The sequence below is a fragment of the Danio aesculapii genome, chromosome 9 (assembly GCF_903798145.1).
Source record: "Danio aesculapii chromosome 9, fDanAes4.1, whole genome shotgun sequence".
NCBI classification, from domain to species: domain Eukaryota; kingdom Metazoa; phylum Chordata; class Actinopteri; order Cypriniformes; family Danionidae; genus Danio; species Danio aesculapii.
The window spans coordinates 35,268,959-35,292,640 of record NC_079443.1 but is presented as its reverse complement, the minus strand read 5'-3'; the positions used below and the strand labels follow the sequence as shown (position 1 = coordinate 35,292,640).

The 23,682-nt window shown below is 36.1% G+C and overlaps 1 protein-coding gene and 1 long non-coding RNA gene across 6 annotated transcripts in view; one reads left to right on the top strand and one right to left on the bottom strand.

Moving 5' to 3' along the window:
- Positions 1-18,645, top strand: part of ildr2 (immunoglobulin-like domain containing receptor 2) — a 27,210-nt gene extending 8,565 nt beyond the window's left edge. Inside the window, exons 3-10 of one of the 5 annotated variants that reach the window (XM_056465581.1) lie at positions 2,095-2,214; positions 6,928-6,984; positions 10,001-10,147; positions 10,216-10,389; positions 12,740-12,853; positions 13,454-13,652; positions 15,601-16,261; positions 18,119-18,645. In XM_056465581.1, coding sequence (XP_056321556.1) covers positions 2,095-2,214; positions 6,928-6,984; positions 10,001-10,147; positions 10,216-10,389; positions 12,740-12,853; positions 13,454-13,652; positions 15,601-16,261; positions 18,119-18,154 — 1,508 coding nt within the window. In that variant the 3' untranslated portion in view covers positions 18,155-18,645. Of the gene's footprint in view, positions 1-2,094; positions 2,215-6,927; positions 6,985-10,000; positions 10,148-10,215; positions 10,390-12,739; positions 12,854-13,450; positions 13,653-15,600; positions 16,262-18,118 lie in introns of all 5 variants that reach the window. The other 4 variants (XM_056465580.1, XM_056465582.1, XM_056465584.1 and 1 more) reach the window with 4 other exon arrangements.
- Positions 16,271-23,682, bottom strand: LOC130235153 (uncharacterized). The gene is made up of 3 exons (XR_008838369.1): positions 23,450-23,682; positions 16,434-16,543; positions 16,271-16,328 (listed from the first exon to the last, which is right to left on the bottom strand). It is a non-coding gene; the product is annotated as an uncharacterized LOC130235153 (long non-coding RNA).

Sequence of the window (23,682 nt, the reverse complement as noted above, 5' to 3'; positions counted from 1 at the left end):
CTGAGTTGAACTCTTTTCAAATGCGTAGAAATAACTTTCAGTATATTTTGAGTTAACTACACTCATTTCATTTGATAAAGTTGACTGTTGGGATTTACAGGGTGTGGTTTGTATGTTCAGTTTACTAGTATTTGCACCATTCAAGACGTGAGTTTAGCAATTGGTCTGAATGTTTTTTTGTATAGATTAAAGGGCACAATGCATTTATATGAAAGGCTATTGCTTATGGTGAAGCACTATTATATATAAGTTTAAAGGATGGGACAGACCAAACCGACGGTCAGCCATTGGGCAGCATCAGGATTTTGGTGAGAGTCTGTCAGGCTAGACTCAAAAAAAATTTTTTTTTGCTTATTTAAAATGAGCTGAAACAACACAACTCTTGAGATTTCATTGGGACAACTTAATTTTTTATGTTCAATCCACATAAATGTGTTAAAAGTGTTAAGTTAACTTAATCAATTTGTGTTGGGACAGCATGAATGAAGTGTGAGGAACCCTGCATTTTCTACAGTGCAGTTTGTTTGGTATATTCCACTTGTTGCCTCTCTTTGTGCTCATGTTGGATGGAGTTTGTCTGATTTGGCATGTAGAATTAGCTGTTCAGAAAAAACTAAACTGGAGTGACCAAAATAAGCAAATGATGCAAGTCATAAGGGAACACACTTAAAAATGTATAAATGATATGTATTGTCGGGGCATCACAGTTGCACAGTGGGTAGCGCTGTCGACTCGCACTCAAGCCCCGTCTGGGTCTGTTGGCATTTCTGTGTGGAGTTTGCTTTCTCTCAATACAGACTACTGCAACCTACGGGTGTGGAAAGATACATCCTATTTATGCAGGCGCAGAACGCACATTCGCATTTCAGTCAACTGTCATTCATTTGGTGTGTTCACACTCAGTTTTTGATCCAAGCAGAACTAAACGACTCAAGGTGGCTCAATCATCAGCGATCTAGTCCATACAGATCGCTGGAGAACTACAAATCTGCCACCAAGAGAACTACAAATCCCATCATGCACCTCACACACACCTGGTCCAGTTCACCACTGATTACAAACACAAAGCTGGAAGCTCATGATAGACTAATCAGATGGGCCATATAAACAGCACACACACACACGCACATGCATGCACGCACGCATACTTTACTGAGTCTTGTTTTTGTTAAATTACAAAGCATTCCCAGTCTAGTCTTTCTGTGTTAATTGCCTTGTTTATTGTTTTCTGTTTTTTGCCACCTGTATCGACTATTTGCCTATGACTTGACTATGCTCCCGGATTGTCCTCATCCTTCTGTTTGTACCCGATGACAATTGCCTGTCTGACTACTTTGAATAAAGCTGCACATGGATCCTAACTCTATTTGGTAGCAGATTTGTAGTTCTCCAGCGATCTGTGTGGACTAGATTGCTGGTGATTGTGGCACAAGGTCACAATATTGTTCTTTTTTGGTGCCGTCTCACCAATAGATTTTCAATGTTGGCTTGGTATGTCCTGGGCTTAAAAGTGGAAAAGTATCCATATGGTCATAATGGTTAGAAGACATGTTGGCCATATTTTGGTACTCAGGCATTCCTATAGACATAATTCCTAAACACATAATATGCATATGCATGACATCACCATTTTCACAAAAATGTTTTGTAGTTTTCACTACAATTTGGTATTTTTTCCCAGATTTTTATCAAAAAATGTAAAAATGCATTAAAAGTTTTCAGATTTTAGTGTCATGTATGTAAAACTGAAAGCAATTGAGCAAAAAAAGCTGAAAGAAAGTTGTTGTAAACTAAATAAACATATTAATCAAACCTTGATTTTACTTAAAAAGGTGAGTAAACTTGTTGCTTTAATAACTAAGTGTTGTCCTCAAATTTAAAGCATTAAATAAAGGAACTAAGTGCATATTTATAGTCAACTTAACAGTTCTGAGTTATAATGGGTTTAAGTCAACTCGATGCTTTTAAGGCAACAGGTAAACTCATTTTTTTAAGCAAAGTAACTAATCAGTTTTTACAGGAAACATGTATTTGCCTAGGCTACAATTAAAAAGTTTGGGTTAATAACAGCATAATGTTTTCTGACCATTTCAGAAGCAGATCTGCACATTGGACAGCTGCAGTGGGGCGACAGCGGTGTGTATTTCTGTAAGGTGATCATTTCTGATGACCTGGAAGGAAAAAATGAAGGCCAAGTTGAGCTACTGGTGCAGGGTGAGTCTCATAAAAAGTCTCGCATGTTGGAACTGTTAAAAGTATTTAAAAGGTGTCAGTGAATGCTGCGCTCTGGGGACTCCATTTCTATGCTTATTTATAGAATTTCCTCTTTAAAAAGTGTTTACTTTAGTATGCTCTTGCTTTGTTATTGTGTCTAAATGATTGTTAATTCAAATCCCGGTCTGAATTCCTCAGTGCACTTACAAGTGCTACCATAGTGACGAGCAAACGGCGCATGCCTCTCGACAGGGCTCAGATCCCTAATAAGAGACGCTATTGTTCACTTGTGGCCCAGCATATCAAGACAACCTCACATATTTCACACATCCTGGACAGGATCACTGGGGAGAGAAACAATATGCTTGGTGCTGTGGAACAGAGTCTAACAGAATAAGTTATTTGTGTGTCAAATGGACAAAGCAAAGTCAGACGCCTCATGCCAGACAAAGAGTAAATAACTGACCGTTATCAACATGAGCAATGTAAGCCACTTCTTAAGCCGTTTCCATGGCAACGAAGGGGGTTTCAGGGGCCCGAGGATGCCAGGGCCTCCAGTGCAGTCCTGCGCAGTGAAGAGAAAAAACCACGAGAGGGTTAGAGCTTACACACTGTTAAGTATTAACAACAGTAGACGCTAAGAGGAAGTCATCCCTTCGCTCTGAGCAATCAAGATTTAATTGGCTCGTGAAGCAGTGATAATATGAAGTATATGTTTGTTAAATGTTTGACTTTGAACTAGACACTCCCTATTTCATCACACTTGCTGAGTAGTCATGTTTTACTTAGAGTTTAGCTCTTCCTTGTTGATGGTGGATGAATTCAGAAAAGCCTAATAATTTATTCTAATTTATTATTAGGATCAGATTTTAAATACCAGGACTATTTAAAGGGATAGTTTAAAAGTTTATACTGCTAGAAGAAAAGAAGATATTTTGAAGAATGTTAGTAGTCCACAATAGAAAAAAACCCCAGCAACATTCTCCAAATTATATTTTTTTAATTTAGGGTAAAACAACCCGTTATATTAAATACATTTAAATGTGGTTGTTCTAATGCTAATTATCTTGCTTATGCACTAGGACTTGTATTTGTATTTGTTTTTGGTTCATGTTGATAATATAAAAAACACAGAAATGCATCTGTGAAATATGATACAGGATGGGTTAAAAGGTCATGAGGGCAGCACTTAGGATTCTTTTTTTATGAATTACAGAGGCATTACAATTCACCCTTCGCTAAGCCACACCCAAAAACCGCCACCCACCAATCGTGGCTTAGCAACTAGCTACGCACAGGGGCTCTGTCAAGCTTTCGAGCGAGGGTAACAGGCCAAAGCATTGTGCATATGGATTGTGCAAATCTGATACCGGTATACTAAACGTTTGGACAGGATGGTGGAATTTTTTCCCTTTTCAAAACCAAAAACCCAAGAGGAGAAATGCCAGCGTGGATCAAGCTGTGAGAGGGGTGCTAAAGGAGCAGAGATATGTTGGTTTTGTTATGATATTCCTGACACATTCAGTGATAGACCAACGGCAATAACTCACACCTTACCCTAAACAGATCTAAACTGAGTTTCCTACAAAAATACAAAGCAGGTTATCTTTTACAGCTGTCTTTTTTTTCCGCTCAATATTATGAGCAATGCTCCGTTGAAGCCTTCTCCATAGTAACTTAGTCATACTAATAGCGAATATGTCATAATGACAAATTACAAATAAACAGAACAAAACAGAAAAACTGAGCACTTGCGATCAATATACTTTACCAGCAGCTGTTTTTCATTAATTTATAAAGAGCACACAAACATACTGACAGTTATAGGTAACTTACTGTACATTGTTATGGGTCAATGATGCTAATATTCGGCACAAGTCCATCAATTTCCCCTTTCTGGCTGCTCTTTCTATGAATGAATTATGTAGAAGCACTGTCCATGCGTGTTTCCTCGTCGGTTAATAACAATATATTTCATTGCACAACAATAGTCTATCAGGCTTTTTGGCTAAAAATAGAGAAATCACGCTTTAATTTGTTATTATTAGATTATTTTTATATTTTACCTCTCCTGCTGTGCATGAACTAAGCTGTTGAATGGTCAGCGTATGAGGCGGCTAGGCTAAGCTAGCTTCAATTTTGATTGAATTATTCTCTAATCGTTTGCCTATTATGTGGTAAATATACCCCTGTAATGCATACTGCAGTCCTTTTTTGTCTGGCTTTCTCGGATATCTCACCTGTTCACCAAAAATGACATTATATCCCTGGCAATGTCTGACACCGGCGCATACACATTATAAAAGCCGTGCCAGGCACGAAAGCTTGACAGGCGTAGCAACAGTAACTAAGGAGGGCGGGGCTTAGCGAAGGGTCAATTGCTGTGATGTAATGTATTTGTACTTCTCTTGGATTACTTTTAGATTACTTTTAAAAGTAATGTTCTTTTAATTAAATAGTGTCCCCCTCACTATACTGGGGAGTTAGGACCCACACAGACCGCAGGTTGAGCACCTCCTGCTGGCCTCACTAATACCACTTCTAGCAGCAACCTAGCTTTCCCATGTGGTCTCCCACCCAGGTACTGACCGGGCGCAGCCCTGCTTAGCTTCAGTGGGTGACCATGTGAGAGTTGCAGAGAGCTAGCTGTTGGCAACAACAGGTTGAAGTGTACTGTATACTGTTTTAGTGATTGGCTTTAAAGGGATATTGCACCAAATAGTTCACTTTCAAATCACAAATTCAGTTTTGAATTCTATAGAAGTTGGCATGGGATGATAACCGGTTTCAAGGTTTACTGCGGTTTGGAAAAGTCAAGGTTTTAAAACTGCTAACATTTTCTGTTATATCATTCCTAAGGTAGGGCTGGGCGATTTGGCCTAAAGTCAAAATCTAGATTAATTGACCATTTTAACTCGGTTACGATTAATGAACAATTCTTATATATATTTATATATCTTTTTGCCCTCTTCGCATCACGCAAACTCATCAACACTACAAAGCCGATCAATTAAGCAGAGCTTGCATTATGTGTTGTCGCGATGTGCAGTTACACTTTTTGAGTGGTCAGCATTGGCATCAGTCACGGCGAGGGGTATGCGACCGCATGAAGGCTGCGCCAGACCTAATTCTGTGCTCGACGCAGACGTGTAAACAAAGCGGGGTCACATGACTCCACACTGGGTAGGGAAAGTAATTGAAAAAAATGACCTGGAAAAAATAGATGGATTATAGGTTCTGAATGTCGATTTCGATTACTTTTCAATCAATCGCCCAGCCCTATCCTAAGGTATATGTAAGATTTTTTAATGTACTTTTTTAAATGTGTTGTTAAGAAATCTGTGTTTTTGAAACCAATGAAGAGAGCAGAAGTCAATGATTTATTTAAACTATATAGCCTGACATGTTTACTCCAAAATATTACAAATGTTTTCTAAAATAAAATTTACTCAGACATTTAAATAAACTAATTTTAAAGAAGTAATCAAAATACTGTGATACTGTGAAACCATGATATTTTTATCCCATGTTTTCATACGGTCAGATATCTATACAGGTTTCGGAATAATAAAATTAGTTATTGGGTGTTCTATCCCTTTAATTTCATGTAATAACGCAGCAGAGCTTGTCTTCTGCATGTCTTGCACTTCACGTCTTCAACTCCCTTTGTGAGGTCCCCCTTCACTCTCAGGTTACGTCTATTTAATGACTGTAATGGAGGAGTAAAGAAGGTGTAGGTGGATATTATTTTTCCTTTTCCTGTCTGTCCAGCTCAGCATTTCCTGTCACTCAAGGTTAAATCTGCTATGACAGTGGCCAGATTTGTAAAAGACTGACCTGTGGCTTTGTGTAAAAACTTGTAAAAATTTGAATGTTCACAAAGTGTAAAGTTGCAATAAAATTCCAGTAAGGCAGGGATTTGGTTCTGTTCATTGGTCGCTGGTTAAATAAACAATTGGGGAAATCAGGCATGTGTTTAATAATAGTAAAGTCGAATTGCTTAAAAAAAGATCAATAACATATATAAAAAATAAAAACAACCCTGTACGTCATGAATTATACTATTTGCACATTCATTTTCAGGTCTTGTGCAAAATACTGATGTGAGTTTAGATGGTGAGAACGCTCTGCATTGTTGGTGGTGTGCCCATTATTGTGAAAGTATAACGTCTGTACATCTAAGGCCAACCATTCATTTCTCTCTCAGGGAAGATCCTTGTTGAAAGGTAATTGGACAGTTGTCTGGGACACCTTTTAATTTCAAACAATGCCAGCACTGTCTCCATGGTGATGACGTACCCTGGCCCCCCTTTGAGGGTGTTTAATGAGGCCATGTGATTAATTAGTCTCTGATGTTCCTCCACTGTCTCCCCCTGCTGAAACCCCTCTACTTTATCTCTTTCCCACTCTCTCTGTTCATGCATATTAGTGAACCTGATCTGTGCTGCTCAGGCCAGATATAAATACTGAACGAATGCACACATAATACTGTCAGTTGTTAAGAGCCATATACAGAAATACCTTTTTGACAAAAGAGACCATGTTTAATATCAACTTAAATCAAAGCAGCTTTCACTTTTGATTCATTCACAGCCACTAACAAAGTAACTTTTCCTTAATAACACACAAGAGCTTTTATCCACGGCCTTAAACTTTGGACTTTTACCTGCCTCTTGCTGCTGCTGTTCATGTCTGATCTTCTCCCTTCTCCAGGTAGGACAGGTGTGCTGGATGACATCCTGCCTGAGTTTGATTTGGAGATTATGCCAGGTACGCCTGCCATACCTCTTTCTTTCTCTCTCTTTCTCTCTCTCTCTCTTTTTCTCTCTCTCTCTTCCCTCCCTACTTTTCGCTGGGTGCTCTTACACAGGTCCTTTCCATTTGACCTGCTTTATCTCCTCTACTGTAATCAGCAAGCTCCGAAATGATGCATCTGTTCTGTTCCCTCTGGGGAAAAAAAGAGATAAGGTCACACTTCATTTTGATGGTCCGTTTGTTGAATTTAAGTTACATTGCATCTACATGCCAACTAAATCTCTTTAGATTAGAAGTAGACTGTTAGGTTGGGGTTAGGGTTAGTGTAAGTTGACATGTACTTGCAAAGTTTCTTATAGTCCATTAAATGTCCGTTAATACTCAAATGGACCTTCAAAATAAAGTGTTACTAAAGACAATTAAAAATTTCAGGACTTATCATTAGCTATGTTTCCATCCACATATTTTTATGTGCATTTTGGAATATCGCATGAAAAAACCTGGATGGAACTGTCAAGATGCACATAAATTTTAAAATGCGCATAAAAAATGATCCGATAAGAAAAAATGTACATAAACTACAATGGAAATGCTTTTATTAATTAAATTCCAGTATTCATATTAAAAATAGCATTAATGGACAAACCAGCAGGCCAACCGCCACCCTAATGCTTCAGTGTTATTATAACATTATTATTACCTCCAGAACTATCTTGAGCATCTGTGCTCCCAAAAAGCATCTCACGCCTCTAAAATTTAACATGCGTTCATTGCATTTTGTCTTCTGAGGTGCAAGTCGTTTATTATATAAGACTCACATCTTCTCCTACATAGCGAATTCTCCTTTTATCAGAAAGTGATGATTTTGTCCTCTATGGATGGAAACACAGCCTTATTCTCAAATCTTTTAAGCCATAGGTCTTAAACTTGATTCCTGGAGGGCCGCAGCTCTGCGCAGTTTTGCTCCAACCCTAATCAAACCCAGCTGATCCAACTAATCAAGGTGTTCAAAACTACTAGAGACTATTAAGCAGGTGTGAGTTAGAGGTGGTTGGAGCTAAAATCTGCAGAGCTATGGCCCTTCAGGAGTTAAGTTTGAGACCACTGTTTTAAGCAATATTCCAGTTTTGCTCATAAATTTATTTCACATCTTTAGATGGAAGCATATCTAATGATCAGTAGGCATGGGCCGGTATAAATTCTGACGGTATGATAACCTTGGATAAAAATATTATGGTTTCACAGTATCACGGTATTGTGATTATTGCTCTAAAATATATTCTTTTTAAACGTCTGGGTGAAAAACTAAAACCTTTTCCCCTTTGAAAGTAATATATAGTAGTTTTTGAAAGATTTGTAATATTTTGGAGCAGTAAATATGTCAAGCTGATTAATTCAAACGAATCATTGACTTCTGCTGTCTTCATTAGTTTCAAAAAACACTGATTTCTTTACAATTTAAAATGGCATCTTTGGATATTTTTCTGCTGAAGACACTGTTGTCCTAAAAAAACTTACACATACCTTGGGAACGGTATTACAGAAAATTTTGGCGGTTTTGAAACCTAAACTTTTCCAAACCACGGTATACCTTGAAAACGATTATCGTCCCATGCCAACGATCAGTGTTGTGTAATTTTACTGCAAATTAAATGTACTGCTTGATATGTACTGTAGAGCATTTCTCTTTTGTAGAATGCTAGCCACTATTGCTTGCAGTTTTTTTTTAATCTAAGCCACTTGCGTTAAACACAGCTTTATTAATTATAATTGGAGCGATACAGTTGCTGCATTGCATCATGCCGTGCTCACACACAGATGTTCACTGCTTTGGTCTCTATGCCCCTAAATATGATTAAAGGAGAGGTTTTTAATCTGTATCTGACTTCAAATTAATTAAGTTCTGAAGCGAGTCTTTTAGTAAATCAACATCTGGCATGAAATCCAAGTTTGATTTAATAATAAATGACACTTAGGAGTTGGTATTTTTATGGTGTTCCTTTAATTAGAGCTCGCCCCTATGCCCTAATCCAGGGGTGCCCAAACCAGTTCTCAGAAGGCTGCAGAGTTTAGGTTTAACTCTACTTAATCACACTTGAACCAGCAAATCAAGGTCTTTATTCTTACTAGCAACCTCTAGGCCAGTGTTTCCCAATCCTGTTCCTGGAGGCACACCAACAGTACATATTTTGAATGTCTCCCTTATCTGACCCATTAACTTCAGGTTTTGGAGTCTCTTCTAATCTTCTGATGAGTTGATTCAGGTGTGTTTGATTAGGGAGAGGTTGAAAATGTGTACTGTTGGTGTGCCGTCAGGAACAGGGTTGGGAAACACTGCTCTAGGCAGCTAAAATCTGCATGACATTGGCTCTCCAGCAGCAGTATTGGACACCCCTGCTCTAATCCCCACCACATTGAGAGCTCTGAAGGGGTGATGGGTGTGGAGAAAATAGAAAGTAAAAAAATGACACCTGAGCATCACAAATTAAACATGAAAAAAGAATGATGGGAGCAATTTGGTTTAGAATTGCCTTGAATATGGTGGCCATGATTGATCTCACTCTGAAATACACTTTGGAGGCAGATTTATTTTTTGGAATGAAGCAAATAAAACTGTTGAAGGAGTTAACATTTGAATCAGTCCAATGGGTATTTTAGTCATTTGTATTAATACTCCTCCCTGGTATTATGCTCTAAATTTGCAAGTGCAATTTAAACATGTCATGTTTATCACTCCAAACTGCAATAAATGCTCTCAGATATAAAATTAGGGGCATTCTTGAGAATGAGGAGTATCAGTGTTGACTAAGTGCTTTGTATACTGCTGGAATTTTACCACCACACCCAGAGGAAATTCATCATTAGGCCTGTAGAGAGACCAGATAAGAAGATCCGCATCATTCATTCACACTCTCCCCTGTGATTGGTCAGCATCAGACACTTCACATCCTGTGGGCAAACATGATTTAAGCACAGAATTTCCTTTAGGATCTGCTAGTTTCCTGATCAGTCTTTCTTGTCTTCCTTTCAGAGTGGGCATTTGTGGGAGTTGTGGTTGTCGGTAGCATCCTCTTCCTGTTGTTGGTTGGGATCTGCTGGTGCCAGTGTTGCCCTCACTCCTGTTGTTGTTATGTGCGCTGCTGCTGCTGTCCGGATACATGCTGCTGTCCAAAACATTGTGAGTACACAAACACACACACATATTCACAACCTGAAGAAAAAAAACATTCCTTTTTGTGTTCTCAGTATATGAAGCAGGGAAGATGGCAAAGAGTGGCCAACCTCCTCAGATCGCCATGTATCAACCTTACTACGTTCCCGGCGTTCCTGTAGTTCCTGTGGTTCCTCCAGCCGCATCATCTATCATTGAACCCAAGCTGCCTACAGTGCCTCCCTCAGTTGAAAACAATATAGCTGGAAGTAAGTGACAAATACAGAGTTTTAACATCTTTGCTTGTTCTGATTTACAATGTCTGTCTGAAAGTTAAATGAAACTTTACAGGCCTGTTCACACCATGCATAATAACTATAACGATAAAGACATTGTTCTAATAATCGTTTTGAATGTAAAACAACAGCACAGTTCAGACCACAACTATAACAATAAAGATGTAGAGAAACAATATTATTGGGATTACTTTCAGAATGATTTTTTCACAGCTAATAAATGACAAAACACTGACTGCCATGCAGAATCCATTGAAATATAAAGGGCTTGTGCAATTTAAAGCCACAGATGACATTGTGGAGACGCTCTACTTGATGTTAAGCTCTCTTTTCAAAGATTATTTAAAGTGAAAACACCTTTCACTTTTTTCATCTTGAAAACATGGAAAAATACATGAAAGTTTTGAGAGCCAGGCTGGCTAATTGAAGTATACAAGTAAAAGCAGCCTAGATATCCAGTGCTAGTTTCATTTTCTTCGTGTTGCCTTTTTTGAAAATTCTGGGGGAAAATAATTTGTGTAGTTTTCATCCCACAACACTGACTCAACCATGTTCCAGCACTGCATGTTTTAAATGTCTTCTTTGACTGTCACACCCATTACAGGTCTTTCAGTCTCTGCTAATGAGCTGATGATCTGAATCAGGCGTGTTTGGCTTAGGAGAAATGGAAAATGTGCAGAGCTGGTGGTCCTCCAGGAACATGGTTGAGAAAAACTGGATTAAGTTACACAAGCTGGATTCAGTGGTCAGATATGCAAGTAGCAGACTAAGGACCTCTGCTGGTTCCAAGGGTGTTATACATAAACAAAAAATAAACAAATCATTATCATTCGTTGGTGTGGGCACAAAAACATTTATTGTTATATTTATATTTATAGTTAGTATGCTTGGTGTGAACGGGCCTTTATTCTGCATCATCTAACTCAAATCAAGCTCAACTAACATCATCTTCAGCTCATAGCAATATTAGAAAAAACAGGCCATATAGTGGACTTAAATCAGAAGGAAGTTTGGTTAGATGAGGCGAGACAGCCTGAGGTATTGGAGTATGTTTTTGAACATCTGTTAATCAGTTTACAAAGAATAGAAAATAGAGCACTATTTAAAGGTGCCAGTTGAACAAGCTTGTTGGCATTGTAAAGGTGGCAGTTGTTTTGTCTATAAGTTGAATGCTTTCACACTGAAAGTGTGTATCAACAATTACTTTTCACTCAGCTAAGTGGAAAAACTGAAGGGGAATTGGTTCATTGAATGTCTACAGCTGCGTCTCGATTGATTGGGTCCCTATGCAGTGCTCATTGCTCCTTATTATTCTGTTTTCTATTTCTGTATCCATTATAGTTCACTTCACTAGACAAATTGCATTCATTTGGGACACACTGCAGCATCATAATACAGAATTGAAACTTGAAATATATTATATAATGTATATATAATGTCATATATAATAGCCTATTAATGCTTATTTTATATGTTTTGAATATCAACCATAAAATAAAATTAATTATTGCTTGCCATGAGGGGTTTTGGTGCCAGTAGTAGACGTATGCTTTAGTTCATGATAGGGAGAACAGAAGAAATTGTGTTGGGAAGACAGGACCTCAGAACCGCAATTTGTAAATGATTTTGAAAGAAGAAAGATCTAGATGTTTCCTTGCAGTTCCTTTGATTTCATCAGTGAAGAAAAATAGTTGTTTGTGTTTTGTTTTTGTGATCAGGCTCAGAATAATTGATATAATTTTTTTTATTTATTGGTTTCTACAGTATATCGATTGTCAGCATTTAACTATTGAGATTTTGGCCAAATAACAAAATTTTGTATATTGGTGAATCCCTATAGAAAAAACATTTTAAAAGCTGTAATATAAGTTGCTTTTAACATTTTTAACAAGCTAAAGCCCTTCACTGTAATTGCTGGTGCAAATTTGTCTCTTCGCTTTACTTATATATTTATATAATACTTATATATTTATATTCTTATATATTATACTAAATTCACTTAAAATATTTAGATAATATAATAATTTATATATATTTTGTTTTATATACTAAAATACTGATAATCCTCATTTTTTATTGTTATGTTGCACTACTCAGTAGTTTCTCAGACAGATAGTAAGAGAGAGAGAGCTTTGTGCTAACGGCCAGCTAAAATGAAACATTTTCCCCAGAAATTCCTTCAATTTACATTATTTGTGCATGTCTCTCTATAAGAATTAACCTGTAATTAGTACTGTGTGAGTGTTTTAATCTTCAATGATGCGCTGGATGTGTGGTTAACAAGGACACAGTAGCAACACACAGGTCCTGTGTGTGTCCACAGTGCGCAGTGGTTATCGACTCCAAGCCAGTCAGGGTCAGGACGCTATGAAGGTTGTGTACTACCTAGAGAGGGACCTGGCGCAATTCCACCCTACCAAGGGGGCCAGTCATCCATGTAAGCCTGTACTTAAGTCAGCATGTTTCTGGATAAGGAAGGCAGAATTTAAACCTAGTGATGACTGATGACAACCATGGTCAGCTGAGACATCAATAATTCATATCATCTTCATTATAACTTATTCAATTATAGGTTGCATGTGTAATTTACGCACCACATTGCGTTCATCCAAAATTAATATCTGTCATCGTTTATTATTCTAAACCTGATTTATTTTCTATCTTCTGTGTCCGTTTGTCCATATAACAAATTTAAATAATTCATCCAAAAGAGCCAGTAATGTTCACTAAATGGACAAAAACATATATTTTTTCTAAATCTTTTTGTTGTTTTTTTTGCACAGAAGAAACTCATAAAGGTTTAGAACAGCATGATTAGATATTTTATTTTTAGATAAACTGTTCCTCTAAACTACACTTTTGATTTGTGCATGACTCCTGATCATGAAAATCCATAATATTCTAACCATGTTCATAATTTCTGCCATATATACATAATTTTCTGCTGCAGATTAGTGTTATTTTACGTAATTGTTTTAGTGTCGTGAAAGAAATGCAGAACATCATTTCCATGATGATGTCATTATTGTCTCAGCAGCCGACAACCTATCAGAACTGAGCTCTCTGCATGACGGTGACATAGACTTCAGACAGACCTATCGGCAGGTCCAGAGGAAGGCACTGCCGCCAATCATTGATCACATGGATGAGCCGCGACTCCGAACAGCATCGATTGGCCACGGGCTTCGCCCATCACATTATCAGAGCGATCACTCTCTGGATGAGCATGACAACAGGTACAATTTGAGTATATGTTTGTGACTAAAATAATAATTTCGCACAAAGGTTTTCAAACTGGCATCACACTCAAAAAAATGATTACTGCTGCTTGCTCAAACTACCGGTTTAAAATGTACTAAAACAACACAATTCTTGTCATTTCTTTGGCAATTTATTTGTTTTTTGTTCAGTTGACCTAAATTTCTAAACCATCAAGTTAACTTAAGCGTTTTGTGTTGGGACAACATGAAGGAATTGTGTTGGTTCAACTACCTGGTTAGGGAATTTGTAGTTCCCAGCATGCTTTGCATGGGATTGAATTAATAGAGGAAAATGTTGACAATAAAATAATCTTAGGTGTTTAAATTTAATAGAAATAATTTTTAGAGTTGAATTTTTACTTCAGTTTGAAGATTTAGAAGAGTTTCATGTAATGCTTTGAGTTTGGAGATTGATTGCTTTGGGTGTTGGCAGCTTAATTAGCAAAAATGCAGTTTGTTGCTTTGCTCAGTGAGCAATAACTGTCCTAAAATTAGTTCTGAGATCAGGTCTCTATCAACTGTATATGTAACTCATGAACTATGCTTAAAAATGTCTCTTTTAGTTCATTTAGGATAACTTAAATAAAACTAAGATACTTTGAAATGTACGACACATAATAGACATACATGATAGTATCAGACTTTTGAGTTTAAGTTAAATAAAAATAGAAATGTATTTAAACTTTTATTCAATAAAATCATGTTGGACCAACTTAATTGCATTTAATTGTGTAAATATATATATATTTTTAATTGGTGCTAAACAAATTTATTGGATGGAAATCCTGCCCTCAATTAAATTGAGTTCATTTAATGAGTTTTTTTTTTTTAAATGGGTTCTTGGGGGAAACATAATGTTTTAATTATACTTCTAATACTAGAAAAAATTATATTATAATACTATATTAATACTATATTAAATAATATAGTATAACAAAATTATGATAGAAAAATAAATAAATAAACATTGTGTTTTTGGGTTTTTGGGACAGTTCCTTCAAAAAGAAATTTTGCTGTCAGTTTCCAAGATGTACATTTATGTTCTTAGGATGCCTATTTTTTCACTTCATTAGGACATTAAAGAAGATGATGTTCAGCTGAGGTCCTTGGTCTTTCATAAAACAACAGTCAAACTAGCAGTCCTCTTTGGGACAATTAATAGGGAAAATTAGGGGCTTAGACTGAACTAGGCCATAGTTCAATTAGGATACTTAAGCAATTTTTGTGCCTTAGAAAAATGCTTTAATGGTGTCCATATTGAGACAATACAAAGGCATTGATATATTCTATGATCAGTCAGTGCAAGTTACATACCAAACAATTTTGTGTTTAATGGACTTAGTCTAATATATGTATAAACATAGATTTCTTGGCTAAAACAAGGCTAAATTTGGGCTGTCAGTGAAAACTTAATAGACCCCACACCTCAAAACTAGACTTGTCATCAAATACACAGATTAGACAGACTTCAGATGTGTAGTAGTCATTCATTCTAATCCATTTGATGACTAGTGTAGTTTTGGGCTATTCTTAGACGTCTATTAGATTTTCACTGACAGCTCAAATTTAGCAAGACACCAGTGTTTAGTCATCTACAGTATTAGATGTCTATTAGGTTTATTTTAAACAATAAATTCTTGTTTTTGTTTCCTTAGTAGTGAATGAGTGTGTGTGGGAATGAGAGTGTGAATGAGAAAATCCGATGCGGAAAACATATACCGGAATAGTTGGCAGTTCAATCTGCCGTGGTGACCCCTGATAAATAAGGCACTAAGCCAAAGGAGAGTTAATAAATTAATGAAATGCTTGTTGGGTATGTTAGTTGAATAAAGTGTTACATTTTAATCTGAAATGACTTTGTGTGAAACTTTAGTTTTATTACTCTATAAATGTGCTGCTAATAATGCCATAAATGCTTGTGCAGGTGGAACTGTCGATCTGAGCACCTGCCCCGCAAAGCCTTTGACGGCAGGGGACGCACCGTGTCCCTGGATGAGCTGGAGGAGTTCGCCATGTCTTATGGCCCATACGGTCGTCGAAGAGGAGACATTCGCGGACCCCAGCGTGACTTTGAAATGGCTCCGAGGACAAGGGACCATCCCACATCATACCGTAACGGGCCTCGCTACCCTCGTGAGGATGATGATAGTGACTGGCGCCGCCGAGGTTCGCCACCTTCCCCACCAAAAAGACGTGATACCGCAGACAGCGAGCGCTATGTTTCTCGTCAGAGGTCATATGATGATACCTACCTAAACAGTCTACTGGAGCGCAAGGCAAGGGGCCATGGAGAGCGAGGTGGACGGGTTGATGATGACAGCGATACACCCTCGAAAGGGAGTTCCAAGAAGAGCAGCGACTGTTACCAGAGCAGGTCACCAAGCAATCGTCCCGAAGAGGAGGATCCTTTACCTCCGTACTCTGAAAGAGAGGGGGAGAGGTTTAGAACTGAAGAGCCCACAGGGAGGGAACGGTACAGGACTGCTGATCCTGCCATGAGGCCTTTTTCATACACACGTCCCCCTCATGGACTGTCCCAGACGCTACAGGAGCGCAGGGAGGACAGGGACAAACCCAGGAAACTGGTGAGTTACCTGTAGTCGTCTGTCTGGGTTTCTGTTGACTGAAGAGTGGACCAAACTTCCTTCAAGACTTAAAAAAAAAACATGAAGGGACAATTTAGATTCCATTAATATGACATGTATAGTCTCTATTTTTGTATGCAAGTCGTGTCTTGTTGAAAATATCTCCGCTTACCAAACATGTTTACGTACAGTAGTCTGAAAAATGATTGGAGCCCTACTGTGAGTTTCTGAAATCATGTTATTCCTTGATATGTGGACTTTTGGCTTCTCTCAATCACATTCCTATAAATAAAACTGGCATAATTAGCAAATTAAGATAAATCAAAAATAATCTTCAAAAATAAAAGCTATTCCTACTGCTTCAAATGATTTTGTAGCTGCCTGTATAACAGAGAATTTGCTTCTCCCTAATACATAGAATTTTGAGCTACTGTAAAATACTCAAAAACAATTATTAATACTTTTAAAGTCAAAAGAAACAGTAAAGACGTTTATTATTTTAAAATAAACAATGATTAATAATAAAATATATTCAGACAGAAAACAAATATTTTAGATTATAAGATTTCACAATATTACTACTTTATTGTATTTTTATCCAACAAATGCAGCCTTGGTGATCATGAGACTTCTGTCAACAACAGTGACTTTGTTTACATGGACATCAGTTATCGAATTATTTGCCTTAATCTGAATAAGACAATAATATTTGAATGTTCCTTTCATGATCCCGTTTTACATGTTATAACTTATAGCACATAATTCGATTAACGTCATTGCATCACTGCGCTATTCACATTTCCTCCAGAGTTTCATGTAATTTCGGGTGTTTAATTTTTGCAACTGCTAAATTCACTTTCACTTTCATTCAGGAACAATACATGCATTCCCCCGTGACAAACGAGATATTGGATGTAAGTATGAACTGCTGGAAAAGTGTTGTTTTACTGAAATTTGAGACCGCACGCCGTATAGGAAACACAACCTCAGCATTTCACGATGCAGATGTCTGTAGTCCTTCACTGACTCGGTAGGTGCAGAGAATAGTGTCAAACAGCTAGGTGTGTTTATAAACTATTCTGTTGCAAAATGCGACGAAAATCCTACATGATGGTAGTAGTTTGATTGCAGCGTTTACATGTCTGTACTGCACTTCAATAATGCGACTGAAATCGTCATACTCCACATGTCTTAATTCAATTTCTGTTTAGTTCGATTATGACTTTAGTCAGATTAAGGTCATCAAAAATCCCTGTTTACATGGTAGAATCTTAATCAAAGTATTGTCTTAATTGTATTAAAATTGGATTATTGGTGTCCATGTAAACGTACTCCTTGATAACTTACTGACCACAGATTGATGTATATAATAAGCAAAATACAGAAAGAAGATTTCTTATAATTGTGATTACAGTATATCTTAAAATGATTAGTTATTTTACAGTATTTCTCACAATGTGATTTATTTCTTGTTTTATCTCACAATTGCCTTCATTTGTATTTCTGAAAGCACATTTCCATAGATTAGCCTAGATGTTTTTGTACTTTTTGTTTGCTTTCCAAAGAAAAACCTGAATATGAAATATTCTTAAATGTACAGTGCTTTTTGTATATGCTGAAATGTAAATCCTATTCTTTACAAGAATGTATGTAAAAGTCCACTTTGAATGATCAAAACGGTCGTCTTCTCAGGCATCTTTAATGTCTTTGTTCTGTTCGTCTGAATGTGTCATAAGAAGCTTCACTAACTCTAATGGACTCGCAGCACTGCAATACACTGGCAAACTAACACCACATCTGCACACGCTGCATCATGCTAATGGTGTCTAATGTGTGGCTCTTGCTGTTTTTTAACAGACCACTCATCTAAGCAGAGACTCTCTAATTGTGTGACGTCATCAGACTGAGCTGACATCATACTAATAACACCACCATCAAGCCGAAGAGAAATACCCAGACACTAATCATCAATCAGTCAGCAAGACACATTTTATGCAGGATCACACAGACATGAAGAGCTTGGGAACTTTTGCTGGTCAAGGGCAAGACATAGCGTTTGTGTGCGTTTTATTTTTTATATTGTTCAGTTATATCAGAAGATCTAACCAATCTTCATTAGTCCTTAGATTGCAGCTGCACTAAATTATGTCAAAAGGACGTGTTCAAATGATATTCAAGTGCTCTAAACATTCCTTGATGTTTTGTTTATCCTCAGTACTGTATTGAGACACTGTCTCGGATTTTTCATTATTGCCATCGCCTTTGCATGCACTGTACTGTACATTTGTGTCAGTGTTATTAAGTTGGCTCTCAAGGGAAGGATAAATGATTGATAATGTGCCATTTATTTGTACTGCACAGTTTTAAAATGATTTTGATATGAACACTTGGTGTGTTTTTTTCTGCCTATTAAAAACAAACTTTGTATTCATGATAAAAAAAAATTAATCAATGCACCACTTACAAACCACTTCATCAGGTACTCTTGTTTGTTAATGCAAATTTCTAATGAGCCAATCACATCAATGCATTTATGCATCTGCTGAATTAAAAAAAAACATCCATTAGACAGGGAAAGAAAGGTAATTTAAAGGAATTATTCATCCAAAAATGATCATTTACTCTCTCTCAAGTGTTTCCAAACCTTTATGAGTTTCTTTCCTCATTTGAACACAATAGATATTCCGAAGAGTGATGGAAACTTGCAACATGAGCTGCTTGATATTGTAAAAAACTGACATTGCAATATTTTGTTTTTCTGTGGTATGCAGTTTAAGGCAGAGTTATTAACCCCCCTGTTTACTTTTTCCACAATTTATGTTCAACGGAGAGAATATTTTTTCAACAAGTTAATAACTAATTTCTAATAACCAATTTAATTACTAATTTATTTTATCTTTGCCATGATGACAGTACATAATATTTTACTAGATATTATTCAAGACACTTCTATACAGCTGCAAGTGACATTTAAATGCTCAACTAGGTTAATTAAGTTAACTAGGCAGGTTAGGGTAGTTATGGTCATTGGGGAAATATTTAAAAAAGAAAAAAAAATCAAAAGGGAGCTATTAATTCTTACTTTAACTGTATATTGTGATGTGAATAGAATTTCACAATATAACTAATAACTATTTGGTAAGAATTTGTAATTTTATATAGATTGTGATGATTTTGTAACTGCGTGAAATATAATAAAGTTATTTCAAGCAAAAATTTATCAAAACAAAGATACAAAAGAACTAAAATGTTCTTTATGGTTTTCTGATGAGTCTAGAAGTATTGAGGCAAAGAAATTAAAAGATCAAATGTAAAATACCTTTCATAAAACTATTCATCAACATCCATTCTTGTCTCAGGGCAAATATGAAAAACTTTTGTGATCCGCTTCAAATGTTGACTACTATAGTCTTCATTGTAGAAATGATTAAATTCAATTATTCTTTGTTAAAGCTACACATCATGCCCAAATGGTTTAAACTCGCTTGAAGTCTGCATTGTCACATGCAGGCCTAAAAACTGTGCCTGCATTTTACTAGAAAGTTGCAGCTTATAAGCAGGGGCGGATTTAACCAATAAGCAAAGCAAGCAGCCCCTTAGGGCCCCAGGAAATTTGGGGAGCCCCAAAAAACACCTAGAAGTATTATTATACAAATTATACACATAACATTGTTTTCTATAATATTTGGTATGGTGAGGGTCTAACGAATTAAATTTTTAACGTAATTATAATAAATACGCAAATTTGTGATGGAGTAGTTAAGTCAAGTAAAGATTCAGTTTTAAAAACAATTTATTATAGTTGTGAATTCATTTTAAGAAAACAAATCATTTAAAATGTCGAGATTTTATTAAGATAAAACATGGAAAAGGACATTCAGTGATATAATAATATAGGCCTGCATTTTATGACTTCTTAATTATGATGTATGGATAAGTTTTATCTTCACACAATGTTTATATTTACATATCACTAACAATTTAAATTACCATAATTGTTTTCTGGTTATTACAAGCCCAACTCAATATTGCAGATCCTGCGATGTGACTATTGCAGATTTGCACATTGCGATGTCTATGCTGAAACAATATATTGTGCTGCCCTACCTGTAACTACTCGCATCCATAGTCAGTGGTTACAGGTTTCCAGCTTTCTTTAAATTATTATTATTTTTTTTTTATTCAGCGAAAGTATGAAAAACAGTCAGGATTGTGACTTAAGCACAACCATCTGAAGGGTTTACAGAAAATATGTGGTCAGATATATAGACAATATCAAATGAGAGCAGAAGTTCTGTGGGTGAAAATGCCCTGTTGATGCTAGAGGTCAAAAGAGAATTACTCCGATAACTACTTGTTACAACCAGGGTGACCTCACAACACATCCGTACAGCAGAGAATCACAGCTGTACCACTCGTGTCTACTGAAAAAACAGCAAACTGGGGCTATAAATCACATGGCTCATGAACCATAACAAATTGGAAAAGGGTTGCCTGGTCTCATATGTCGGCTAAAAAGCATCCTATATAAATGATTAATACTACTGCTGGTGGTATAATAGTGTGGAACATACGTTATGAATGTTTAATAACTTCACAGCCTACTTGAGAAATGTTGTCCATCTGTATGATCTTGTGTATGATGTGTATGATCTTAATATGGATATCTTCTGCAATAATGTGCCATGTCACAAAACTCAAATAATCTCAAACAAGATTCTTGAAGATGACAATGAGTTTTATTATACTTCAATAACTGTCCATAGATCTCAATCCAACAGAGCACCTTTGGGATGTGCTAAAATGTGGGATTCGCACCATGGATGTGCAGCTGATAAAACTGCAGAAACTGTGTGAAGATGTCATGTCAATAGGGACTAAAATCTCTGAGGAATGTTTCCAGCAAATTGCTGAATGTTTGCCAAAAGTATAAGGCAGTTCTGAAAGCAAATAAAGGTCATCTGGGTACTAGAAAGGTCTAGCCTTCCTAATAAAGTGTCCAAATGGCACTTCTTTGCTCTTGCTTCATCAACATACAAAAGAAAACAAGAAAATATGGGCAAACAATAATAATTCAGCAGATTTAAGACCAAGTAGGAAACTGAACTGGATACTGTGAGGGAAGTGATGCTTCTTTCCAGGAAGAGTTTACAATACCAGGAAACAATCTGATACAAGCCCTCACAGGTGTTTGGTTGCAAAACGTTGTTTAAATCATTTTTGTATCTGTCGTCCTTTCAAGCTCTCTCACATTGTGCTGGACTTAATCATATACATTATTAAACCATAACTGAAAAACAATTTCCCACCAATGTAATGTTTAGACTGGCCTGTAGACAGCCTGGTGAAAAGGGTGGTTCTTTTTTCTGAAAAATTGGACCTTTTTGCAGTATTTGCCTTATTTTCTTTTAATGATGAGATTTAAATACTGCGATTTAGTGACATTTTAAGCACAATTTTTTTTAGCTGAATTGGCTTGTCGGATGGTCATCATAATCACACTTTTTGATGTACCAAATATAGGGCTGGGCGATAAATTGAAATCGTCATTCAGAACCAATAATCGATCAAATTTTTTCCAGGTCAATCTTTTAAAATTATTTTCCCTACCGTGTGTGGAGTAATGTGACCGCGCTCTGTTTATACTTCTGTGTCAAGCTTCTGTGGCAATCTTTGTGATTGGTCAGCTTGATAGCAGTGACTAAAATGTAATTTTCTATTACATTAAAATTATTATTTACATGAAATGAATATTTGTTTACAGAAAATGCAAGAAATGCACTGTTTAAAATATTATTTACAGGATATACATGAGTTATTTTATTTAGAAGAGATCCTGCTTAGTTTTAATATGAAAAACAATGAAAATAATTTATTTTGTTTCCAAAAGTTATGTATTTTCACTTTTTTTAATAAGAAAAAGGGGACTGTTGGTTTTAGGCAATGTGTGTTTTAAATTCAGATGTTCAATATTGATGTTTAATAAATAATCTTAGTTGTATATAGTGTGTTTCCTTTAATTATTTTAAAATCAAGTAATGCACTCTTCATTAAAAAAATCTCTCACTTGTAATATGCGTGAATGTTTACTGTACAAAACTTGTCAGTGAAATAAAAGGGCAAAAATAAATACATAAAATAATAATTCATTAATCGTAATCCAGTAAAAATGTTCAATTGATTGAGATTTATACCAAATTGCCCAGCCTTAACTAAATATTTCCTAAGGATTTAGAATAGAGAAAGAAATTTACTTTTAAAATACAAATTAATTACATCATATATCATTAGAAAAAAATAGGAATCTGTTAAAGTTTTAAATGAAAAACTGTGGCCTATTGTCATTTATTAGACAAAAAAATAAACAGGCCAGCACATTTAACCTTCCTCAGTCAGAATTTGGCCATTTCAATAAAAAATTATTAAAAGATTTAGAATAAAAGTTACTTGTAATGCGTTTTCACTGATTATAACAATACAGTAGCGAAATATGACATGTTTTACTTCAGATTGTGTGTTTTCTTGCACAGCTGGATGTTGGACTCATAAAAATGTTTGTTAGCATTGGCCAAAACTTATTAGCTGAAGTCACACAAAGTCACAGACAACAGAGGATTCCGCTTAGTCTTAAAGCCTTTTTTCGAAGGGTTATTTTCATATTTATGATAGCATAGCAGTCAAAATAGGACAAATGAGCTCATTACAGGACAAATTCTGGACCTTTATTTCCAAAAGGAATTTTGGTTATACTGTAAATCTTTAAAGCTGATCAAATTAAAATCAGGAAGAAGACTGTTTAGATTATTGAAAAAAATTATTAATAAAAGACCCGTTAGTGTAAATGGCTTTTTGTCTGTGTTACTAATCTATGTTTAAGTATGTATTTTTATCCTGTTGATTTGATTATTTTTTGTGTTCTGTTCTGTAAATGTAGACAAAAGTTGTTAATCGAATTTTGCCTTATTGTATTTGTGTTATAATGCAATAAAAAAAAAAAAATCTTGACCTTTGTCAGTGAGGGGTGGGTCTTCCAAACCACCCCAACCCCCCTGACTAAAGGCCTGCCCTGGACTCTTCACAGTAACAGTAACCAAAACAGTTTAAACTAAATGTGCTATTCAAAGCTAAATGTGCAATTTAAATGAACCTATCTTTGAAATTCACAAGTTGTAATTAAATTAGGCTTACCTGTTCCTTTGACAGTTTTAATAAACAGCATTGTGATCATGTGTTCCACAGTAGACCCATTGTTCACTTCAGCACAGACAACGCTCAGGGCCACGGGGCAGAAGATGTCTAAGCTGATTTGCTGCTTCCACGTCTTGTCAGAATAGTTTGTTGGCTGGTTTATCGGTGGTTTTTGCGTACTATTCTCAGCTGGATATTATTATGGGAGAAACGTCTTGTAGATAAAAGACTAA